This window comes from Amblyraja radiata, chromosome 7, assembly GCF_010909765.2.
Source record: "Amblyraja radiata isolate CabotCenter1 chromosome 7, sAmbRad1.1.pri, whole genome shotgun sequence".
Taxonomy (NCBI): domain Eukaryota; kingdom Metazoa; phylum Chordata; class Chondrichthyes; order Rajiformes; family Rajidae; genus Amblyraja; species Amblyraja radiata.
The window spans coordinates 53,603,331-53,625,566 of record NC_045962.1 but is presented as its reverse complement, the minus strand read 5'-3'; the positions used below and the strand labels follow the sequence as shown (position 1 = coordinate 53,625,566).

The 22,236-nt window shown below is 42.8% G+C and overlaps 1 protein-coding gene across 3 annotated transcripts in view; it reads right to left on the bottom strand.

The window, feature by feature from the left end:
• The window catches only part of LOC116975428 (aryl hydrocarbon receptor-like), a 90,854-nt gene that overhangs the window by 16,913 nt on the left and 51,705 nt on the right, over positions 1–22,236 (bottom strand). The window contains exons 4-6 of one of the 3 annotated variants that reach the window (XM_033024541.1): positions 19,653–19,742; positions 17,899–18,013; positions 15,367–15,497 (exon numbers count right to left, since the gene is read on the bottom strand). In XM_033024541.1, coding sequence (XP_032880432.1) covers positions 15,367–15,497; positions 17,899–18,013; positions 19,653–19,742 — 336 coding nt within the window. Of the gene's footprint in view, positions 1–15,366; positions 15,498–17,889; positions 18,014–18,172; positions 18,263–19,652; positions 19,743–22,236 lie in introns of those variants that run through there. The other 2 variants (XM_033024540.1, XM_033024542.1) reach the window with 2 other exon arrangements.

Genomic DNA, 22,236 nt, shown 5'->3' with positions numbered 1-22,236 from the left:
ATGCTTTTGATTGAGGGAAGGGCTGTGCCCATGATGTACCGGCTGAGTCCACCATTCTCTGCTGCTTCACGCGCTCCAGTGCATTGGAACTGCGATAACAGGCCATGAGGCAACCAGTCAGGATAGTTTTTACAGTACATCTGCAGAAGTTTGATAGAGTGTTAGGTGACATGTCAAATCCTTTTGAACTTCTAAGACAGGAAATGTATTGGCGCATCATCTTCATGATTACATCTGTGTGCTGAGACTGAGACACGTCATCCGGGATGTTAACTCCCAAGAATTTGAAAGCTAATTCTCTCCACCACTGAATCATCAATGAAAGCGCAGCTGAGAGGTGGAATGGGAATTGTTTTACAAGTTGCTTTTACAAGCCCAATGTTTTCCCACAGCACCGCCGCAGAATTGTATGTGCATTCTCCAAACGGTAAAGTGCACGCAAGTGAAAAGCCATGAACATCATACGGTTCGGCTCATTGGCTCTTGAAATATCTCATTGATATGACAATTGTTCCCTACCAGGGTCTAGCTGTTGACACAACTCATTGTGGATAGCACTGTTAGAGCACTGGCATATTTATCCTCCTCACACACTTTGTGCTGACTTTTAAGCATTCCCAGGTCAAATATTGCACATTCAGATGGACAATGAAGCTCCCACTGCTCTGCCCCACACCTGTACCAGAAGACTTCCAAATTACCCATTATATCATTCATTGTACTTTCATGGAGATCTATCTACTCAGAACTGGGATGAAGATGCTACGTAGTACAGTGGCTTTAGGTTAGTCTGACCTGGGTTTAAGTACACATCTTGCAGATGAGAGTCAACTCATGGGGGTGTGTGGACAATGTTAACCTAACACAGCTGCAATGAAAGTGATAGGATCAACATTGAATGTTTGCGCATGCAAAACTGTCCCTCTTTGAAAAGAAGAGTGAGTGTCGTACGGGACAAAATGAATAGAAATATAGTGTGTATGTTTCACTCAACTGGTGTGTTTGGAAAACTGATGTGATCGGGTAAACATCTACATGTATATTCCTTTGTGGAATTGAACGGACAGTCTCTGGCTTGAAGTCTGTTGCCAGGAAGAGTAGCTGCATTGGATTTCACTACCGTTCTTCGTGCTCCTTAGCTATCTTTTCTCTTCTCTTATTTTGGGAAGTGGGAGAAGGAAATGTGTTTGCTTAGATTCATACAGCACAGAAACTGGCCCTTTGGTCCAACTCATCCATGCCGACCAAAATGTCCCATCTAAGCTAGTCCCATTTACCTGTATTTCACCCATTTACCTCCAAACCTTTCCTTTCCATGTACCTGTCCAATTGTCTTTTAAATTCTGTTACAGTACCTGCCTCAAATACCTCTTCTAGCAGCTCAATGCATATACCCACCACCTTCTGAGTGAAAAAATTGGCCCTCAGGCTCATATTACATCCTGTCCCTCTTGTAGTTGCTTTGTTTTATGAATGAATGTTTCTTTTATTATGTTACTTCTTTTATTTCTTTACAGATGGTCTCACAGCAAACCGATCTACATGGACGCTATGTTAATCTGATACAGGATCAAGCCTAGAGCACTTCTCAAAAACTGGTGAAAATAGTATTCATGGAACTCTACATTTTTATTGCAGTACAACCAATTAACTCGAGAAGATGGAATTTCCAGCTAAAGACACTTGCCTAGAAATTGAAAGGTGCCTTCAGTAGACAATTTGTGGTATTTTTGATTTTAAGGGGCAGTGGCTGGAATCAGCGAGGGTTGGGAGGCGAGGGTGTGAATACTGGGACAGTTCAAGTTGGAAGGTTACTAGAGAGGCTGGGGATAAGTTGTGATGAGGGTCAGCAATTTGGAGAGGTGTGAGACATGGAGGCGGAAGTGTCTCAGTAGTTGTGGGAGGGGGTGTCGATATGTGTTGCTATATGTCACCACGCATGTCTGAGTTTTTCTCTGTCCAAAGGCACCTCAGATCCAAGTGGGTCTCAGGGATAAAATGTGGACTTTGCCTCTCAATTCTCTCATGTATGACACTTTTCCCTGAGACCAAACTGCTCAGCTCACAAGGTGGACCTTTGGACTGTGGGGAGTAGGGGCTTTGGTCATCCTCCAAAGTTCTCTTGATTTAGGAACTGTCCCTTTAGAATGAAAATTAGAAATATAACAGTATTTGAAGAAGGATTCTCTGTCCCTTTCTGCAAGAACATGCATGAAACTTAACCTAACATCAGTTCCAGAAATGTTATTTGAATCTATAATTAAGGATAAGAGAGACAGAGCACTTAAGCGAAATTTGAGCTGATTTAAAAGAGCCAACATAAATGCATGAAGGTTATTGCATCTATCCGATCACATTGAAATGTTTAAGCAAGTGCTTATAAGTCCAGAAGGCATTCAATAAAGTTTGACAGGGGGTAAAAAAGAAAGTGGGATTTATGATAGACTGACTGGCTTGTTTCCACTGGAATGCCAGAGGTTGTGGGTGACTTGATAGAAGCATATGAAATTATGCAAGGTATAGACAGTCAAAGCCTTATTCCCAGGATGGAAAAATCAAATACTGGAGGGCATGACTTTAAGGTGAGAGGGGCAAAGTTTAAAGGACTGTCATATGTTGATAGAATGGAGCGGCTGGGCTTGTATACTCTGGAATTTAGAAGGATGACAGGGTATTTTATTGAAACATATAAGATTATTAAGGGTTTGGACATGCCAGAAGCAGGAAACATGTTCCTGATGTTGGGGGAGTCCAGGACCAAGTCAAGTCAAGTCACATTTATTTATATAGCACATTTAAAAAAACAACTCTCGTTGGCCAAAGTGCTTTACATTTGTTATAAGAATAGTATAAACATACAAACTACATACATATATACATATAGCCCTCACTCAGTGGACGTCAGGAAAGGCTTGGGAGTATAGATAAGATTTTAGTCTTGACTTAAATGAGTCGATGGAGGGGGCAGTTCTGATGGGAAGGGGGATGCTGTTCCACAGTCTAGGAGCTGCAACCGCAAAGGCCTGGTCGCCACTAAGCTTATTGCCTAGACCACGGGATATTCAGCAGCCCCAAGTCGGCCGATCTGAGGGACCTGGAGGTGGAGTGGTGGGTGAGAAGACTTTTAATGTAGGAGGGGGCAAGCCCATTGAGGGCTTTGTAGACATAGAGGAGGGTCTTGAAATGTATACGGAACCGCACAGGGAGCCAGTGGAGAGAGGCCAGGATCGGGGTGATGTGGTCCCTTTTTCGGGTGCCCGTCAGGAGTCTCGCTGCGGCGTTTTGGACCAGTTGCAGGCAGGACAGGGAAGATTGGCTGATGCCAGTGTAAAGAGAGTTGCAGTAATCTAGGCGGGAGGAGATAAATGTGTGGATGATCTTTTCGAGGTCATCAAAGTGGAGGAATTGTTTTATTTTAGCTATAAAACCAGGGGCTACAGTTTAAGAATAAGGGGTAAGCCATTTAGAACGGAGATGAGGAAACACTTTTTCACACAGAGCTGTGAGTCTGTGGAATTCTCTGCCTCAGAAGGCGGTGGAGGCCGGTTCTCTGGATACTTTCAAGAGAGAGCTCGATAGGGCTCTTGAAGATAGCGGAGTCAGGGATATGGGGAGAAGGCAGGAACGGGATACTGATTGTGGATGATCAGCCATGATCACATTTAATGGCAATGCCGGCATGATGGGCCGAATGGCCTACTCCTGCACCTATTATCTATTGTCTATTGAGATGTACGGTGCAAGTTCTTTGCGGAAGCTGTGGGATTTCCCCCCCGGTGAGAGTGTCTAGAACTGAGGGTCATAAGGAATAGGAGTAGAATTAGGCCATTCGGCCCATCAAGTCTACTCCACCATTCTATCATGGCTGATCTATATCTCTGCCCTAACCCCCTTGATTAAGGGGGGCACCATTTTCAAAGTAAGGGGCTGCATATTGTAAACAGAAACAAGGAGGGATTTCTCTTGAGAATTGAGTCTTCAGAATTGCCGTTGTCAGGCCTGTGGAGAAGAATCATTAAACATACTCAGGCAGAGATTTTTTTGGGTCTACAGGGGAGTATTAAAATGAAATTTGTTCAAAAAGTATCACACTAAACCAATTGAATGCTCCTCATCTTAATCATTTGGAGCTCATAAGGAACACTCTGTATACCTCTTTGCATCCCATCCCAGAAAGAACATACACATCCTTGAAGGAATGTACACAGAGCCACCAGAATACTGTCAAGGATCCAAGGTTTAAGTAATGAGCAATTTTAAAAGTCTGTGGTCACTAAATTCAGAGGATTTTTAAAGGAAACTACTACTTCTAGGATGTGAGTGATTAGAATTAACATTATGTTTACTCAAAAATGGAAAGTGTAATAAAAAGAAAATGCTGGAAACACTCAGCAGGTTGGGCAGCAACTGAGCAGAGAGAACCAGAATTAGTGTTTCAGGTCGGAGAACGTCAGATAGAATCGGGAATGGCCATCAATGATGTCAAATTGCCCTTGACATGGTGATGCTGAGCCACCTTTTTGAAAAGCTAAGCTCACTGAAAAACTCTCAATGTGCTGGTGGGAAGAAAGTTTCAGGATTTGGACCCAGTGCTGATGAGGAATGGCATTTACCAACTCAGGAATATGTGTTACGGCATTTCTGTCTGCCTGAAGCCCTCATCCTTTGAAGTGGCTGAGGATGATGGGACAGTGTTGTCAAGGAAGCCTTGGAGTGTGGCAGAGCATTCTTCCCTTGCTTATTCACTGCTGTCCTCGTTGTCTTTTCCTCTTTCTTCTTCCTTAACACCATTTCCGCTGTATTTAAGGTCACTCCTGAAAAAATGGAGTCCACATACTTGACACCACTCCTCTACATTTTGATCATTGCACCCCAGGGATTCCCATAGCTTGGTGAGGCAGTTACACTTCATCACAAAGGCTTTGAAAACATCTCTATCTGCCTCACAATCTCTTACCACAATGAAGCTTGGAATGTGTCGAGGGTTGTCAACTGTCCCGTATTAGCCGGGACATCCCGTATATTGGGCTAAATTGGTTTGTCCCATACGGGACCGCCCTTGTCCCGTATTTGACTGCTACTACTCGCGTCGAGGGGACTGTCGGGTAGGAGCACTGCGTCCTGCCCCGCCTCACCTGTCCCGACGTACTACATCCCATGGAGTGCAGCAGCAGCGCCTCACCCGCTGCCCCGTCGGTCGGCAGCCCAGTCAGTTGTCCGACCTTCGGACTTTCGCTGACCGCCTACACCAAAACCGCTCATTCTCATGGCCGATTGTCGGTTCATGAGTTGGATGTGATGCTGGACTTTGCGAGTGACATTGCGCGCAAAGTCCGGCACCCAGGCCAAAACTCCTCAGCTGGCCCGCCGGCTGGGCTTTGTGTGCAGTCCAGCACCCGGGCCAACTCATCATTCACCCAGCCACGGCCGAGTCAGTCAACGAATTGCCGTCGGGAATTTGTCCCTTATTTCAACCTTTGGTCCCTTATTTGGGAGTGAGAAAGTTGGCAACCCTAAATGTGTCAGACATGTGAACAAAGTTGAAAATCAAAACAACTGCAAATGCTGGAAATCTCAAATAAAAACAGAAAGTGCTGGAATAAAAATCTGCTGTATTTTTCCTGGCATGTTCCAGTTTTTAGATGTAAGCAATGTCCCCTGCTGCCAGAGTTCACCAGAGTTCACCAAGGCCTCAATACTGGGGTGCTGCTTCAGGAGAGGATGCTGATCGTGAATGGCATTCTACCTTGGGACTACAGTGAAGGGAAATTTTAAGGTAATGAGAGGAATGCTAATTAAATGGGCAGTTGTGCCCTGGTTGTTGTACTTTTAGAAACATAGAAAAAAGGTGTAGGAGTAGGCCATTCGGCCCTTTGAGTCAGCACCTCCATTCAATGAGATCATGGCCGATCACCCACAATCAGTACCCAGTTCCTGCCTTCTCCCTGTATCCCTTGATTCGCCTAGCCCCTAGAGCTCTATCTAACTCTCTTTTAAATGCATCCACTGCCTTCTGTGGCAGAGAATTCCACAAATTCACAACTCTCTGTGTGAGAAATTTTTTCCTCATTTCAGTTATAAATGGCCTACCCCTTATTACTAAACTGTGGTCCCTGGTTCTGGACTCCCCCAACATCGGGAACATGTTTCCTGCATCTAGCGTGTCCAATCCTTTAATAATTTTATATGTTTCTATAGGATTCATTCTCATCCATCTAAATTCCAGTGAGTACAAGCCCAGTAGCTCCATTCTTTCATCATATTATAGTCCCGCCATCCCAGGAATTAACCTCGTGAACTTACGCTGCACTCCCTCATTAGCAAGAATATCCTTCCTCAAATTAGGATTTGAGAATGTTCGTTCTGACATCAATTTTATGCCCCTGTGACATCAATCAAAGTACCCTTGCTGCCACACCTCTGACCTGATGTAAGTGTGGTTGGTCACTCTTGCCTTACCTCTTGCATTACCGATTGCATTCATTATTTGGACCAAGGTCCCTTGAGGATTGGCCTTGATGGAACCCAAACAATGCAAGTGTGAGTAAGTTATTGGTGAGCTCCATGCTGAACACATACTCCACCTCCTGGGTTGGATTTGCTTTGTGTCCATAGAACTGATCTGAGCAGATGACAGCGTACTGGAGTAGTTGACAGTACTGAAAGCTCACCCAGAAATGTGTAAGCAGGAACTGCAGATGCTGGTTTAAACCAAAGATAGACACAAAAAACTGGAGTAACTCAGCAGAACAGGCAGCATCTCTGGAGAGAAGGAATGGATGACGTTTCATAGAAACATAGAAAATAGATGCAGGAGGAAGCCATTCGGCCTTCGAGCCTGCACCGCCATTCATTGTGATCATGGCTGATCGTCCCCTATCATAGAAACATAGAAACATATGTCGAGGTCGAGACAAGAATCCTGCTGAGTTACTCCAGCTTTTTGTGTCTATCTTCAGCTCATCAGAGATGATGGCAATGTGGGACAAGAAACTCCAGTGTCTATCATAGCCTGCACATCTTTCCAATCAACTGCTCCAGAAAACAAGCTCATGCGCACACCAAATGTTTACACTTTTCTGATCTGGCATCTCTGTTATTCCTATTCTACATGAGAATGAAAGATTCCAATTAAAACCAGCCTCTCCCGTCTCTCCTTAGTGCATTTGTCCACTTCTCCCTTGCTGGCCGAGTCCAAGGTCAGGAGCGTTTCATTGCCATAATATTGGAACAGGAACAGTTCTTATTTGCTGCAGCTTTACAGGCACATTAATGTAACAACACCACAAATTAATATACAATAATACAATAAATTATCACTGAAACAAGATAATCAAACCATTTAAGTGCAAGTGCATTGTGCAACCTTAAGCACGGTCCATAGTAGATCGTTGCTGAGGTAGGGTTGTGGGTAGGATTGAGCAGTTCATGTTGATTCAGTGACTGATAGTTGATGGGAAGAAGCTGTTCGTGAATCTGGAGGTAACGGCTCTCGGGCTCCTGTACATTCTTCCCGATAGTAGCAAGATGAGCGTGCGCTCAGAGTAGTGTGGTCTTTGATGATATAAGATGCATTCTTAAAGTAGATCCCTTAGTGGAGAGTTCAATACCCATGATGCACAGGGAAATCTCTGCCACCTCCTTCTTTCGTGGGTGTTGACGTTACGATATCAGGCCATGAGACAACCAGTCAGTGTGCTCTCCATTGCATAGTTGTATACATTCAACAGACTATTTGATGAGAGCTGAATCTCCTCATACTTCTGAGAAAGTGTTCTGGGGAGTGCTGAACCAGGGGTCACAGTTTAAGAATAAGGGGTAGGCCATTTAGGACTGAGATGAGGAAAAACCTTTTCACCCAGAGAGTTGTGAATCTGTGGAATTCTCTGCCAGTGGAGGCCAATTCACTGGATGTTTTCAAGAGAGAGTTAGATATAGCTTTCAGGGCTAACGGAATCAAGGGACATGGGGCAAAAGTAGGAACGGGGTACTGATTGAGGATGATCAGCCATGATCATTTTGAGTGGCGACGCTGGCTCGAAGGGCCGAATGGCCTGCTACTGCGCCTATTTTCCATGTTTCTATGAAGTAGACGTATTGATGAGCTTTCTTTGTGATTGCCTCATTGTGCTGGGCCCAGGACAGATCATCAGACATGTGCACGCCCTGGAACTTGAAGACATTGACTCTCTCTGACGCTGTATCATTGATGAGGACAGGTTCATGGATCCTTGGCTTTCCATTCCTGAAGTCACAATCAGAAGCCTGCAGGCAACTCATAGTACTGTTATAATCCTTTCCCCACCCTTGTCTTCACCAATAGTCTCTCAAAGAATTTTTGCAGCATTATCAATGGTGAATGTTATTGTTAAAACCATGTTTACTGTAATTTCTGATAAAATTCTGTGCCCTATGAAATTGGAGACTGAGAAAACATCTCTGTGCTTTCACGAGTAGTATTTAGCTTTATACGGCTGGTGTGGATCAAAGTAAGTAAGTAAGTAAGTAAGTAAGTAAGTAAGTAAGTAAGTAAGTAAGTAAGTAAGTAAGTAAGTAAGTAAGTAAGTAAGTAAGTAAGTAAGTAAGTAAGTAAGTAAGTAAGTAAGTAAGTAAGTAAGTAAGTAAGTAAGTAAGTAAGAAAGTTTATTGGCCAAGTATTCACATACAAGGAATTTGCCTTGGTGCTCCGCCCACAAGTAACAACATGACATACAGTGACAGTTACGAATGACTCAGAAAACACTAAACATTAATAATAATATAATTAATTAATTTATTTATTCTGACACATGAGCTTTCTCAATAGAAACAATTTGAACTGCTGTTTGGGGACACGAATCAGGGGAGGGTTCTGTAGACTCCTCTCCATCTCCAGTCCTATACCAATGGAGCACTATTTTCCCATAGTGGACTGCTGAATGTAAGACACCTTACATTGGCTTGTGATATAGGTATTACTCTGAAACATTGCCCAATGTGCTCACCACTGCAAACGTTCTTGTAGAACAAGTTCTCCCAAGGTGGAGAGCTTGAGGGGACAGCAGTGAAAATGGAGCACGACTGACAGGAAGGTCAAGAGCAAATTGCAGTCTGTTCATAGCAGAACATAAATTCCACATTCCATCGCACTTGCAAGAATCAGGCGGTGTAAATATAAGACAGAACAACAAACTGTGCTGAATAAAACAGTGAGTGAGAGAGTGGGATACTAAAACACATCTAACTTGATGGAAATATCCCAACAGAGTTTATACATAAAATTCCCATGGCTCTTTTGAAGCCATGTCAGGTCATGAAACAGTGTCAGTGAAACACCTCAGTGCTGTCCTGCTGATGGAGATGTTGAAATAAAATGTTGCCACCAAATCCTGTAAAGGGCACCGACGTTGAAAGATTTGCCCTTTTTCAGTTGATATGACTAATTTGTGATTACCATCTGGATCGTATTGCCAGCTATTTCCTTTTAGATTGAAAGGATTGTGTTTATGTTCCTTGTTTTCATAGTTTATAATCAGAAGGGAGACACCAGGGTGCTCAAATAATGTTCCAAATGACAACTGAACGTGTCAAGATGGTGAATCGAACATTCGAATTGCCTTATTTCATGCACGCCATAAATGCTCTTAAATCAGGGTCTACCATGACTGGCAACTGTTTGACTCACCAGATCCACCCCCCAACCTGGCTCCATCTGCCTACCATTCTCATTGGTCCACCTGTTACCTATTAGCCCCCATCTCTTCTTCTTCACACCGGCTACCTTCCCTTCCCACTCTCAGTCCTGATGCAGTGTCTCAACCTGAAACGTTGCCAATTCCTTCCCCGTCTCCCAACCACCCATAGATGTTACTCACCCTGTCGAGTTCCTCCAGGTGATTGTTCATCATTTGACCTGCAGACACCTCTTAAAGCCAAAAAAGCCACAATCATACATGAAGCTAAACTATATTGGATTGGGATGAATGGACAAATGTTTCACCCCAAAAGAAGAGCTACCTAATGAATTATCTGTGAATTGTCAATTAACAGTTTTTTATCCTGTTACTTTTCTAGCATCTGTTGAAATATTGAAGTGAAATATTGCGTGCTAAAAGAAATGGTAAAGAATTTTATTCGGACCAATTTGGTTTAATCATTCTTTTCTTAAAGGAATTTCATTCTGATTAAGTATTATAGAATGTTTAAATCCTACTAATAACAGCTAAGATGGAGGGGGTTGTTCGAGAGAGGGGTTGGTAAATACATTTTTATATCTCCTGCATGTATTTGACAGTTTAAGGTGACAAGCATTCACAAAATAAAGTACACAGTTACCAAGACGTAAAGTAACACTGAAGCACTAACTCACTGTGGGAAGTCCTGGCCAGAGGAAAAATGGCCAGCACTGCACAGGATGCTTCAATGTGCATCTCTGTTTTGGAGATCCTGCAACAAAACTGCAAGGGTTATGGCCCGAGTTTCTGAGCTGCCGTTCGTGTATTCTGAGCTCCCGAGGCAAAAAATGTATGCCTCAACTGTTGCCTATTTTCCCAGGAATAAACACTGTGTAATCTGACCTGAACAGCAACATGCAGGGTTCAAATTCCTTCAGGCAGGGCAGATGTCACTGATAATCCATCACTGCAGTTCAACAGCATTAACCAGTCCCTCCACAATCCTCAATGTACTCTCTGATATCCATTAAGCTTATTGTACAGTGCCCTCCATAATGTTTGGGACAAAGACCCATCATTTATTTATTTGCCTCTGTACTCCACAATTTGTGATTTGTAATAGAATAAAATCACTTGTGGTTAAAGTGCACATTGTCAGATTTTAATAAAGGCCATTTTTATACATTTTGGTTTCACCATGTAGAAATTACTGCAATGTTTATACATAGTCCCCCCATTTCAGGGCACCATAACGTCTGGGAAACTGCAATGTCATAAATGAAAGTAGTAATGTTTAGTATTTTGTTACATATCCTTTGCATGCAATGACTGCTTGAAGTCTGCGATTCATGGATATCACCAGTTGCTGGGTACCTTCTCTGGTGATGCTCTGCCAGGCCTGTATTGCAGCCATCTTTAGCTTATGCTTGTTTTGGGGGCTAGTCCCCTTCAGTTTTCTCTTCAGCATATAAAAGGCATGCTCAATTGGGTTTAGATCAGGTGATTGACTTGGCCACTCAAGAATTGACCATTTCTTTGCTTTAAAAAATTCATTCATTGCTTTAGCAGTATGTTTGTCTAATTGTCTTGCTGTACAATGAACTGCCGGCCAATGAGTTTTGAGGCATTTGTTTGAACTTGAGCAGATAGGATATATCAATACACTTCAGAATTCATTATGCTACAACCATCAGCAGTTGTACCATCAATGAAGATAAGTGAGCCAGTACCTTCAGCAGCCATACATGCCCAGGCCATAACACCCTCACCACCATGTTTCACAGATAAGGCGGTATGCTTTGGATCTTGGGCAGTTCCTTCTGTCCTCCATACTTTGCTCTTGCCATCGCTCTGATATGTTAATCTTCATCTCATCTGTCCACAAGACCTTTTTCCAGAACTGTGGTTGTCTTTTAAGTACTGCTTGGCAAACTGTAACCTGACCATCCTATTTTTGCAGCTAACCAGTGGTTTGCATCTTGCAGTGTATCCTCTGTATTTCTGTTCATGTGGTCTTCAGCGTACAGTGGTCATTGACAAATCCACACTGTCAGATTTTGACACTCTTGAAGTGTTTCTGATCTGTCGGACAGGTGTTTGGGGATTTTTCTTTATTATGAAGAGAATTCTTCTGTCATCAGCTGTGGAGGTCTTCCTTGGCCTGCCAGTCCCATTGCGATTAGTAAGCTCACCAGTACTTTCTTTCTTCTTAATGATGTTCCAAACAGTTGATTTTGGTAAGCCTAAGTTTTGGCTGATGTCTCTAACAGTTTTATTCTTGTTTCTCAGTCTTATAATGGCTTCTTTGACTTTCATTGGCACAACTTTGGTCCTCATGTTGATAAACATGATAAACGAGATTGATCCCTGGAATGGCGGGACTGTCATATGAGGAAAGATTGAAAAGACTAGGCTTGTATTCACTGGAGTTTAGAAGGATGAGGGGGATCTTATAGAAACATATAAAATTATATAAGGACTGGACAAGCTAGATGCAGGAAACATTTTCCCAATGTTGGGCGAGTCCAGAACCAGGGGCCACAGTCTTAGAATTAAGGGGAAGCCATTTAAGACTGAGGTGAGAAAAAACTTTTTCGCCCAGAGAGTTGTGAATTTGTGGAATTCCCTGCCACAGAGGGCAGTGGAGGCCAAGTCACTGGATGGATTTAAGAGAGGGTTAGATAGAGCTCTAGGGGCTAGTGGAATCAAGGGATATGGGGAGAAGGCAGGCACGGGTTATTGATAGGGGACAATCAGCCATGATCACAATGAATGGCCAAATGGCCTCCTCCTGCACCTATTTTCTATGTTTCAAAACAGCAATAAAAGTTTCCACTGGAAAGACTGGAGGAAAGACTAGGTGCTGAGACCTCTCTTATACCTGCATTAAGGAGGTAATTAAACACACCTGATCAAATACAAACGCCTGCTAAGCCACATGTCCCAAACATTATGGTGCCCTGAAATGGGAAGACTGTGTTTCTACATGGTTAGACCAAAATGTATAAAAATGGTCTTTAATAAAATCTGACAATGTGCACTTTAACCACATGTGATTTTTTTCTATTAAGTATCTCAAATTTTGGAGTACAGAGGCAAATAAATAAATGACGTCTTTTTTTTTTTTTTAATATTTTATTTTATTAGAAGTAAGTACAATCATATGGCACCAAAGTGCCTAATATATATTTTCATAATACATTTTATGTACAGCTTCTTATTTTTTTTGTTATATTAAAGAAAGATTAGAATAAGAAAAATAAATTAGATAGTAAAGGATAGAAAAGCGTGAGATATATAGTGTGTGAAGAAAAAGAAGAAAGACGAATGAGTGAAGAAAGTTGAGAAAAATAAAATATAAAGAGAATAAGACATAAAAAATTTTTTTTTTAAAGGGTAAGGAGATCATTGTTTATAATCTTGACCAACCCTCGTCCAGTCCTGAAACAGTTTTTACAATTGTGTTGCACCATATGATTCCAAAAAGACGACAAATGGAGACCAACTCGTTATGAATTGGTCTGATTTATACATTAGGAGGAATCGCATTTCCTCAAGATGTGCGGTGTCCAACATACTTGCAATCCACATTTTAAGCGTTGGTATTGATGTATTTTTCCAAAATTTAAGTATTAATTTTTTTGCTATTATTAAACCATAGTTAAAAAATAAATTTTGAGATGTGTTCAATTTATTCCCATCTTCAATTACTCCAAATATAATCATTTCAGTATTAGGTTCCATTCTTATCTTGAATAATTTTGTAAATATTTCGAAAATATCACTCCAAAATCTATAAAGTTTTATGCAGGAAACTAAGGAGTGTGTTATAGTTGCGTTTTGGGATAAACATTTATCACAAATGGGGGATATATTTGGATAAAATTTGTTCAATCTTGTTTTTGAATAATATAATCTATGTAAAATTTTAAATTGTATTAGATTATGTCTTACATTAATCGGACATTTGTGAATATATATCGTACTTTTCCCATGTAACCTTCGTAATTTTTATCATTAGTTCCCGTTCCCACTCTTCTCTAAGTACTATGGTAGGTCTATATTTAGAATACTATTATATAAATATGATATTAATTTTTGTGAGTCAGTTTCAATATTCATTACTTCTTCCAATAATTCAGGAGTTATTTTTTGATATCCTTGTATATATTTTTTCATTAAATCGCAAATCTGAAGATATTTAAAATATTGGTTGTTTTTCAGTTTAAATTTTAATTGTAATTGTTGGAATGATAGTAGGTTTCCCATTTCGTACATATCCCCGATCCTTCTAATTCCGAGACTTTCCCATTGGTTATATGTTTTATCAATAAGAGATGGTTTAAATAAAGGGTTATTCGCTATTGGCGTTAACAATGATAAATTTCTTAATTTTAAAGATAATTTTATTTGTTTCCAAATTCTTATTGTACCATATATAATTGGGTTCTTCTTATATATTGTGTTATTCAGTTTTTTCGGGGAGAAGAGGATCATTCATATATTACAAGGATGACAATCCTTTCTCCATTTTTATCCATTCTGTCTGTTGGGTAGAATTATCCAGCCAATAAATTATATTCTTAATATGCACTGCCCAGTGTCTTTGTCCCAAACATTATGGAGGGCATTGTAACTGGATGATGCAGAGCAAGAGACACCCTGGTCTGAAAACATGTACCACTAAATTCAAGAACAGCTTCTTCCCCACTGTTATTAGATTACTAAACAGACCTCTCAAAGCTCCCAATCTCGCAATCTACCTCATTACTTATTTTTTATCTGCACTTTCTCTGTAGCTGTAACACTATATTCTGGAATCAGTTTCATTGCTCTTTTTGCACCACCTGCTGAACTAGTGTATGGTCTGATTGTATTAATGGATTATATGATGTGCCTGGAGAGCACACAGAACAAAGTGTTTCACTTTAACTCGGTACATGTGACAATAAGAAACCAACATCAACACTGACAGATGGATGAGGTTTGTCGGTCGAGGCAACACGGAACTCGCTCTTCTCCAGACCACTCCACGGTACTTTACTATAAATGGGAATGAGCAGGTTCAGCAGTAAAAGCCCTGGTTCACAAGCTCTCGGACTATCATGATAACACAAGGTCACGTTCCCCGAGTATTGTACTGCAACATCAAGCTTGCTGCTCAGGTATTGGAAGCCAGAGTAAAATCCCATTCTCCACTCCCAGACTCACAGAAAAGGCGACAAGGTTTCCAAGATACACAAGTGCTGAACTAAATGAACGTCAGCTTCCAGTATTCCACTTTACTGCAATCCTTATGATGACACAGTGAATGAGGTGTTTAAAATAAGAGGACATTGGTACAAAGGTGACTGGTGGGAAGTTGGAGGGGATTTGAGGGGGAAATCTTTCACCCAGTGGGTAATTGGAGTCTGAAACGCACTGCCTGAGAGGGTAGAGGAGGCAGAGACTCTCACAACATTTAAAGAAACATCTGGGTGAGCACTTGAATTGCCAAGGCATGTGGCAGCTAAATGGGACTATTATAAGCACAATGGCTGGCATGGACACGATGGCCAAGAATCTGTTTCTGTGCCCAATGACCATTACCTACTTCTATGCAAGTTTGAAACTTAGCTGTTTCATGCTGGAGACAGATTTTACAAATGCTTGTTACTACATTTTTAAAAATCACGATATCACTCCTATGTCATTATTGAAAACAGCAACCTACCACAAAGCCAGATGAATTATCCAACAAACAGCGAAACTGGCAGATGAAGTTCCTCTCAAAGAATGATGTGTTTTCTGGTGGTAGCTGCTCAGGACCGTAGGGAATTACAGATGTAGATGCAACCCGTTCACCTGAAGGTGGCATTGAAAATGAGGCATAAATGAGAAAAGTGTTTCACTCCACATTCACCCCTCTTCCCCAGATTTAACCACTCACCCACACAGTGGGAACAAATTATGGCAGTGAATTATGTTTCTATGTTTCTATGCTTCTATGAATTAATTGTCTTTGTCATGTGGGAGGAAAACAAAGTGCCCGTGGGAAATCAATGCTTTTACAGGGAGAATGTGCAAACTCCACATAGATGCACCCAATGCTAGGAGTAAACCCAGGTCACTACAGTTGTGAGGTAGTGGCTTTGCCAGCTGGTCCACTGCACTGCCCATGAGAGACGCAGAGAGCAATTCTCCTGGTGCAGGAGATTAATTGCTCAGGTGTGCCCTGTTTCCTAAGAGAGCCCGTGGATAGCACAGGGCAGCAGGATCCCTGGAGTGCAATCATGGAGATCTTACAGCAGACCTGGGGTTGGAGTTGACCTTGCCAATAACACACCTTGAGTATGAGGCAATGTCCTCAATGGGAAATCCACTGTTGGGCAGGAATGTGATTACCAGGGCTGTTCCAACCTTGGTAAACATTACCCAGTGCAAGAAGACACACCCAATACCTAAGCTCCTACCTAAAGTCTTGATTAATGTAGGGATAGGTGATCTCAACAGGGTGATTGTAATTCTAATCTAACTGGCCCAGTGCCCCTCCACTATGAATTTTCAAGCGAATACAGGACAACCTTGAATGGCCTCCAATGTTTAACACTGATAAGAACATGTTTTGGCAATCAAATGAAGAGAGCATCAGGCACTGCGAGTTACCACTGAGGATGTTGACTTGTACTCAAGGTGCGTCACTGGCTCGGTCAACTTCATCCTCAGTCCTGTTACGGTCAAATTACATACAAACAGCATTTTGTCCCCAATTAACTGTGCGAAATGAACAATGAACCTGCTGTTTGTTGAAATTTGTTTCCGTTGACTTCAATCCTCAAAAGAATACAAGGCATATTTGTTATAATGTCACTCATTTCTGCCCGTCAAGTCTCTCATATGAAGTACAATTACATTCAGAGAGGATCTATGACACAGCAGGTCAGTGAGAAAGCGGGTGAACCTGGTGCAGTGAATCACATGGACCAAATGTTGCTTCTGATACTAGACAACACTTCAGTAAAACTGCACGTTAAAGGCCCAGATAATTCAGTGGTTGTGACACGAGCTCAGTTAGCCTCACGGGGTTGCGGATTGTACTGTCTTCCCGCATTAGTATTGTATCCTTAAGCCTCATTCCTCACTTCAAACCCAACACAGCTAATTCCTTATTCTGAAACAGTAATTGCTCGTTCCAGACATCCTGATTAAAATAAACATTAACGCCACATCTACCCAATGAAGCCTCTTAATTATTTGATATGATCTGCTTCTTAATCTGCTGAGCTGCATAAATTTAGGCCTGGTTACCGACCTTCCCCTCAGTGGTGAATGCTCAATCCATGAACATTCACTCCACACCCTGTACAAGAGGCATCATTTTGCTCAGCATTCCAGCTTATGGTATCATCAAATCCCTATAGAAATGAAGCAGGATTTCCTTACCCTCACCATCCAATCTATTGGCAATGCAAACTAACCTAAGGTTTGCTTTCCTAACTATTTGCTGCACCTGTGTGTTAGCTTTGTGGATTTCAAAATCCCTCTCAATACCAGCATCGTATTCAGTCTTCCCTTCATCCCCATCTAATGATTCACAGCCTTTTCTCCCGCTCACATTTGGGCGCCCTCATCTGGCTTTTCCACCCTTCTCAATGTATGGACGTCTGTGCCTCAGAACAATAAGTTAAGCAATAAGTTTAAGTTTATTGGCCAAGTATTCAAATACAAGGAATTTGCCTTGGTGCTCTACCCGCAAGTTACAACATGACATACAGTGACAGTTAGGAATGACACATAAAACATTAATAATAAAACATTATTGATTAAACATGTGAATTAAATAAGATACCAGAACAAAAGGAGGCTACAGATTTTTGGTTATTGAGTAGAGCTACTACTCATGAAAAAAGCTGTTTTTTTGTCTGGCTGTGGCAGTTTTGACAGTCTGGAGTCGCCTTTCAGAAGGGAAGTGATTCAAACAGTTTGTGGCCAGGGTGAGAGGGGTCAGAGATTATCTTATCCGCTCACTTCCTGGCCCTTGCAGTGTACAGTTTGTCAATGGAGGGAAGGTTGCAACCAATAACCTTCTCAGCTGATCGGACGATTCGTTGCAGCCTCCGGATGTCGTGCTTGGTGGCTGAGCCAAACCAGACCATGATGGAGAAGGTGAGGACAGACTCTACGATGGCGGTATAGAATTGGACCATCATTTGGACCAACAAAGGAAGCACGCGCCACATACGTTTCCCCCACTTGCCTGGCCGACCTTTGTCTGCCTTGTTCACGGCCGGTGGATTCAAGGCCCAGTGAAGGTTCCGGCGGAATTCTTGCTGGTCTTCGACGTGAATCAGCTCGAACACACTCTGGTGCATGACATCAGTCTGGCGAAAGAAAGACCCAAAACTTTGCACATTGGAAACTAGGTTTGACATTGAGCAGTTGCCCAACGTAACAACAAAGAGATAGCAGTGGCTGGCGGGCTTTCATCCAATTAGGCTGCCTCTGCCATTCAATATGACCCAACCTCCATTCAGTCTCACCTAATCTCATGCCTTCCCTCAGTCGCAAGCATTCCTTTGCCTCCCCTGCGGTCTCTCCCAATCCCAATTCTTCAGTCATATCAATTCTCCTGGTCTTCAATTCTGTCAGTGAGTCCACATGCAAATTGGAAGAATAACACCTCATATTTTGCTCCTGCATTTTACAACCCATCGTTACGAATATTGTTTCCTCTAATTTCACGTAACGCTAGCATTCTCTCTCTCTCCATCCCTCGCCCTTCCGAGTCATCCTGTTGGTATCCTTCATATCACCTCTTCCACAGCCAACAATGGACCACTGTGGGCTCCACCTTTACTTACTCTAATTTTCCTCTCCCCTGACTCTCAATCTGAAGGGTCTCGAATTTTAGGAAAAGGGGAAGTACATTGATCACATTGAATGGTGGTGCTGGTTCGAAGGGCCGAATGGCCTACTCCTGCACCTATTATCTATGACTGTTCTTCCTGAGGACATTAAAAAAGACTGGTCTGCCCCAACAGCTGCTGACAACTTTCTACCGCTGCACCACAGAGAGCATATTAACGTATGGCATCTCTGTGTGGTATCTCAGCTGCACGGAGGCGGAGAGGAGAGCTCTTCAGCACGTCGTACACAGAGCGCAGAATATTATTGGGACACAGCTACCAGCCTTGGAGGGCATCTACCACACACGGTGCCTCAGGAAGGCCGTCAGTATCCATAAAGACTCCTCACACCCTTGTAACGGACTGTTCGAACTACTTCCCTCCGGCAGACGTTACAAGGCCTTCTACGCCCGAACCTCCAGACTCAGAAACAGCATTCCCAGATCTATAGCGGCTCTGAACCGGCCCTGCTGAGTGCCCCCCATCCCCCCTGGACTGTCTCCCTCGGATGGTCACGTCACACAGCTTATTTATTTATTTTACTCTTCTTTTACATCGGTTGGAAGCTGCATACTAAATCTCGTTGCACTGATGTGCAATGACAATAAAAGATATTATTATTATTATTATTATTATGTATCTATGACCCTGAAATATCAACTATTCTTTTTCTCAACAGATGCAGCCTGACCTGCTGAGTTTACTCCAGCATGTTGTGTCTCTCTTTGGTGTAAACCAGCATCTGCAGTTCCTTCCTACGCATTGAAAATATATAACTGCTTCGGAAATTCCTATCCTAGGAAAACTATTCATCTGCAGGCTTAGACGCATGCAACCTAGAAACAGGCCCTCCAGCCCTCCGAGTCAATGTCAACCATCCAGCTGCCATCCACACTGAACCCATTGTATTCTCCGCACAACTGTCCCTGAGTCTACCACTCACCCACACAAAAGGAGAAAATTACAGAGGCCAACTAACCTACCAGCCTGCACGTCTTTGGATGTGTGATAAAACCAGAGTACCTGGAGGAAACCCACACGGTCACAGGCAAACTCCACACAAGACAGGGCCCGTTAAAATACAAAGAACAGAACAGGGCACATTCAGGCTCACCTGGTGAAATCCCAGATAGTCCTGGACTGTCGGAGAGACATAGAATATAACCCCATCTGCTGTGACAACCAGTACAAATCCATTCAGAGCCTGAAAGAGAAACCCAAACCAAGATTAATATTAATGAAATCTGGAAACAAAAGTCGAGGCAAAATTAAATTGTTCAATTCAACAATTACATGAATGAAATATTTGGAAATGTGACAATCATGAGGAGTGTTAGACATCAATCTGAGATACCCGCCCAACATCAGCAAGCAGTACATAATTGTGTGAATCAGGCATCAGTTTGGTTCCAGTCTTGGGTGTGTAGAAGTCACCCACAGTGGTATTAGCAGGCTGGCTGCTGAAAAAAAAAACGATTTTCAGCCGGGACTAAAGTACATATTTATTTTATTCAATGTTAAATGTTTTTGAAACTTTAACACTGCAATTGTGGCTGCAGAAGATGAATGGTGGTCGCAGAGGAGTGTTTGTGAGTGTGTAACCTCCAGGAAACAGGTACTCCCATGGTAACGATTTGCATTCTGTAATGACAAAATATATTTGACCACATCAGCAGCGAGGAAGCTAGGGGCTGCAAGGATGGCAGCAGCAGTTTGCTGTGGAAACCCAGTCTGATCTCCATTTCTGAACCTGAGCTTCCTTCTTTGGTTGAAGGGTGTGCAGATCAGATGAATTGACAACTGTGTGGGATCCAGGTTGGAGCTGGAGGGAGAGACAGCAGCTGTGCATAAAGGCACAATTGATTCAGGGATTTTATGAGTGAGGTTGCCCATTGAGCCATGGTTCGTAGCGAGTCTCCAGTGTACTCCAGTGCAAGGATATGCCGTGTTGATTAAAAACCTAAACAGCACCTGTAGGTGTCGATATTAAATGTCTCAGGGCGCTATTGAGCATTGGTCCATCATTCCTCCTTCAACTATGATCAAACATTCCTCCTTCAACTATGATCAGACTTTCAGACATTCCACCCCTACACATTCACTGTCTGGCATCCTGACTGTACCTACACACCTGTTAACACACCGCACAGAAACGCTTTCACTGACCTTTGCAATAGGGCCATGACAGGAACGCGATAAAACAGCAGTTCACAACATGGGGTGTCACAGACCAGAGGTTAGAAACTCTGATAGTTCTGCCTCTGCTTCAGAGAAATTCATTTCCGGCACCAACTCCACTCCACTCATGAATTTTCAGTCAGAACCATCCATTGCAACCACTATTATACTATTCTTATAACAAATGTAAAGCACTTTGGCCAACGAGAGTTGTTTTTTAAATGTGCTATATAAATAAATGCGACTTGACTACTTTATTACAACCCATCCGTTCAGGGGAGAGCAGGGGGAAATCACGCTAAAGCTTATAGCATTTGTGCAGGAGCAGGAGCATTTGTGCAGGAGCGCTGGAAACTGTTCAATCCACATGGATCTCTCCACTTTTTACTTCTGTTGACAGGCATAGACTGACCTTCAGCCTGAAATGCTCTCACTCATATCACACCAATGGCTAAATCCAAGGGCGACAGTGATTCCACTGTAGCTCGCTGATTGACGGTGATGACACAATTCCCTCAATCACACAAACCAACCTCCCTCCCATTCAGGCACGTGCTGTCAGGGTAGGCAAGGTGGGCACTGCCTACCCTGACTAAAATAATAAAATGATAAATATTAAATATAAATAGTAAAGGCATAGGATCGATCTCTTAGGTAGGCATAATTCTCCGTGCCTTTCATCCGCAGTACATGTAACATGTGAAGGTCTGTGCAGCTGACATGCCGTCGACGCTGCTTCAAGCCGTCAATTTCCAGGGTACTGAAGGCAGCTGAAATTCTGCCTTTGCAGTATTGCGCATGCGCAGCGCAAGTTTCATGGCGTTTTTTCAAACATGGATTGCCATTATCTTAAGAGTATCTTAAGAAACAGAGAGAGAAGAATGGAGTTTGTGTACAAATGATGTGGTAAGTAAATTTCTTGGTGCTATATGTTTTTAAATACCGTATTTCCCGGCAATGAAGACGCTATTTTTTGCACAAAAATAAGGCACGAAAATTTACATGTGTCTTGGAAGCCGAAGTTGGAAGGTTGTTAGCCAAGAAAAATAAACTTGGCTATCCCTCAGTACAGCAACATCAAGAACGATGTTGTTGTACTGAGGGATAGCCAAGTTTATCCCTCATTGCTGGAAGCTGATGGGAAGTGGCTGTAAAATGACAGCGACGCTGGGGAGGGGAGAGTTCCTTTCACAGCGTGTGGGGAGACCGGCCTGGGGTAAAGTTGCGGGGAGGGCAGGAGCGTTGAGAAAGAGGGGGTCGGGATCATGCCAGCAACTCACTTGCCACGACGCTCCAGACATGGAGCCACTGCATCGTGGCCGGAGGAGAAGTAGCTCGGGTGGCTGCGAGGGGCCGGACAGCGGAACCGGCCGCCACCTCAGCTCCTTCTGCCGGCCCCCGCTTGCCTCTGGCAGTGCTCTCCGTCTGAAAACCTCTCTCCTGCCGCTCGCCGGTCGCACTCATGTCAGCCGGTCCCCGCAAATCTTTAAATTCCGACAACGCAATCAAGGGACCAATTG